Source organism: Alosa alosa, chromosome 16 (assembly GCF_017589495.1).
Source record: "Alosa alosa isolate M-15738 ecotype Scorff River chromosome 16, AALO_Geno_1.1, whole genome shotgun sequence".
Classification (NCBI taxonomy): Eukaryota; Metazoa; Chordata; class Actinopteri; order Clupeiformes; family Clupeidae; genus Alosa; species Alosa alosa.
Genome location: NC_063204.1, coordinates 8,110,980 through 8,114,371, shown reverse-complemented (window position 1 = coordinate 8,114,371; position 3,392 = coordinate 8,110,980). Strand labels below are relative to the sequence as shown.

Genomic DNA, 3,392 nt, shown 5'->3' with positions numbered 1-3,392 from the left:
TAAACCAGCGCCTAGGGCAACCTAGACGAAGCATCACGAGCCGGGCAACCGCAGTATTGACCTGAACCATAAGCCGAACCAGCAACCAGTGAAGAGGGCAACAGGCCCGCAGGGTTGAGACTAAATCACCGCGAAGCTACCGCATGCTGGGCCCCGGCACGCTACGGGCGATTAGTGCAGGTATTAATGCCAGAATTTAACCACCGCCACCAGAATTTGAGAAGGTAAAGAGGTACCTGAGTTAGCGTGAGAGAGTAATTTCTGAGCATCGAAAACATCATGAGGCGTTAGTCTGATGTATGATGTGTAGGCGTCGGATGACCACCTTCCTAGCGCTTTGATGGATGACGTGGACAGCCCTTTGGCGGCAGTCGGCTGCGCCTAATCCGAATGAGTGTGAAGTGAACCTTGGAGAGAGGTTACATTTGAGCAGCACGTTAGCTAGATGGTTGCTGAACCAGCTTAACGCAGTCATGGCCTGACCGCCTGGTGTGATAAATAGGGGAAAACTGGTGAAGTAATGAGGCCGTAATTTAAGGTAATGAACCATGGAGCTTAAACGGGCATAATGCATTGTTTATTTTACAATTGAAATAGTAGTACCACCACCAGAAGTATCGGTTTTAGAATATTTCAGACAAAAGGTGAAATAAGTGGGGAAAAAAGGAAAGATCAGAGAGAGAGAGATTACGCGGGTAATCACAGAGAATTTAGTGAATTCTCCGCGACCGCATGAAGCCATAGAAAGCCGAGAGGAAGACGGCCTCCAGCAGGCTATCAACGCATTCTGAGTGGTAGTCGCTCTGGCGCCGCCACCATGATGTTTAGAATATCCGCCGTAACGGGGAGGCGAGTGTCAATGGAGCGCGGGGAAGAATTTTGGAAGCCTTTGAGGAGAAGGCGTATTTGTGGGTTGGAGAACAGACTAGGGAAACAAGGGTCGGAAGCCCATGGAATTGTAAACCGGCGACTGTTTTGCTTAATTGACGAAGTTTGAGGCCGCGCTGATCAAAGCAGTAGACCAGGAAAGCGCAGACGGTAGAAATGAGTACTGGGAGGATAGGTGTGTGGTGGTGCTGACAAAATATGGAGAACCAGGACCAGGCTGAATTATAGGCTTTGATTGTGGACTTAGCGACGCCTTTTAACATATACGTTTTGGCTTTCTCTAATAGTGAACTGAGGCAAAGAGGATTTAATCCAGGATCAGCTCGGCGAAACGAGGGCACGGTGTGGACACTTTGTTGGCTGAAGGGCAGAGCCGGTGGAATTCTTCTGCAAACGAAGACGAGAGAGGGCCAGCTTGAACGCTAAAAATATCCGGGGACATGAATGGCATTTATGATGAAATTGTGTATAACAGAGTGCCAGGTGAGCCTCCTAAAAGGGACATTATTTTAGGCAGCAGAGCGACCTTTGTTTACTTTATGGCCACTACTGCCTTCGTTGTCACAGAAGAAAGTGATGCTTTCTTGACCAGTGGGTACCCCAGAGTACGCGAGGCTACCACGAGCGGGGATACAGCCTCGAAGAGGGCGGACGAGGCAGCATCGGAGGCGAATGCCATAAATTCGTCCGACCATCTTTTGGGCGAACCACGCCGCCTTTATACAATCCCCCAAAACCGAGACGGAGCGCATCCGCGGAACAGCTCGAGAGAGACAGACGAATCAGAGTGATCATTATAGAAAAATGAGATGCCGTTCCATTCAGCGAGCAATTTAGACCAGAAACCGAGATCCGACTGACAACCCAGGTCGAAAGCAACCATCGGGTCGGATAAATTGACAACGGAGTGGGCCAGAATTAACAGGCGAGAAATAAAGGAGCGACCCTGCGGAATGATGCGCATGGCAAAATTCAGATGACCCAAGAGAGAGAGAAGGTCTCGCTTGGTCACCGTGCCCACGGAGAGAAATGAGGCGGACACTTCGCGAATCCTAGCTAATTTTTCCCCCGGGAGAGAGGCCCGCATTGCAACCGAGTCGAGGATAATGCCCAGAAATTCGAGAGAGTGAACGGGGCCCAGGGTCTTCTCCGCCGACAGAGGGACACCGAGCTCCAAGAATACAGCGCGAAGGACGTCCAGACCTGAACTAGACCCCGCGGAGAAATCAATTAGCAGGAAATCGTCCAGGAGGTGGAGGACGAACGGGAGGCGGCAGACGTTGAGCAAAATCCAGCACAGCGCTTCCGACAGACAATTGAAAATGTGGGGACTACTCCTGCAGCCGAACGTGAGCCGCACGGCGAAATAAAAGTTGGACTGCCACTTAACGCAGAACAACGGCCAATCAGCGGGATGAATCGGCATAACCTTGAACGCGTCTGTGATGTCGGCCTTAGCCAGGAGAGCGCCCCTGCCGGCGATTTTAATAAGGCAGATGGCATTGTCTACGGAAGCGTAGTGGAGTGAAAACGGTTCAAGGGGAATCATTTCATTAACGCTGGACCAGATGTCGGAGTGAGGCGAGGACATGTCGAAAATCAGCCTTTTCTTACCGGAGTACTTCCGAGTGGCCACGCCGAGGGAATTAACGCGGAAGGGGCAGAAAGGAGGGACAGAGAAAGGGCCGAGAATATAGCCTTTATTAAGTTCCTTTGACAGGAGTTCGGACACGACAGAAGGTTCGGCCAGGGCAGACTGCAGGTTCCTAGCCACGTACGAGTCAGAGAGGGGGGACAGGACACCAACCCTAAACCCCTGAGAGAGACCAGAAAAAAAAATCAACAAACACAGAGTCAGGATGGGCAGAGAGATAATATGACAAAACGGATACATTAATAGGCGTGGACGGGTGAGACGCTAGAATTTCTTTGCAGAAACCACCTTTCCTCCCCGCGGCGGCCTTACGCGACGGGGGCAGACGGACTTTGGATGAGGGTCCCTGCACTGGCTACAGACATGGGAGAAAAGACAGTTAGTATGGGAGCAGACACCCTCGTTAAAATTGTTTGCAGATAGCGAGCCCGTGAAAAATAGGAAACGGGCCGCCCTTGCCTATCGAGAGGAGCCCTTACGCCGTCGCCCCGGGCAGTGGCCGGAACGGAAGGTGCGCTGAAGACTGTCTGAGGACACAGACTGGCCGAGTGGCCGTGGGAGCTACAAATATTGCAGCTGAGCGATCGCTGACCGCTGAAGTGCCTGACCAGCAGTCCGCACGCATCGCATCGGACCAGTCTAAACGGGAATTGTAGAGGGAAATGTAGGAAGCAGACTTTGGCGGAGAACGAGTTGTGATATTGATAGAACAGCGTGCCCCCATAACGCTGATTAAAATCGCCATCATAGCGCAGATATGTGTCCAGTTCCAGTCGGGCATCAGGAAGGCACTGCAGAGGACATCGCGTACATGCGAAGGCAATCACGGGTCACAGAACGACAGGCTCTT

The 3,392-nt window shown here is 51.8% G+C and overlaps 1 protein-coding gene across 1 annotated transcript; it reads right to left on the bottom strand.

Annotated features, from left to right (window-relative positions):
• Positions 1–1,195: 1,195 nt before the first annotated feature.
• Positions 1,196–2,782, bottom strand: LOC125309847. The gene is made up of 2 exons (XM_048266973.1): positions 1,735–2,782; positions 1,196–1,275 (listed from the first exon to the last, which is right to left on the bottom strand). The coding sequence occupies exons 1-2, from the start codon at positions 2,780–2,782 to the stop codon at positions 1,196–1,198; spliced, it is 1,128 nt and encodes a 375-aa protein (XP_048122930.1).
• Positions 2,783–3,392: the final 610 nt, after the last annotated feature.

Bases quoted from the DNA above. Each gene is read 5' to 3' on its own strand.
- LOC125309847 (XM_048266973.1), bottom strand. From the start codon at position 2,782: ATGTATCCGTTTTGTCATATTATCTCTCTGCCCATCCTGACTCTGTGT. The intron at 1,276-1,734 runs GTTTCTGGTCTA...CTTCGTTTGCAG, and splicing joins GGGTTGTCAGTCGGATCTCG to AAGAATTCCACCGGCTCTGC.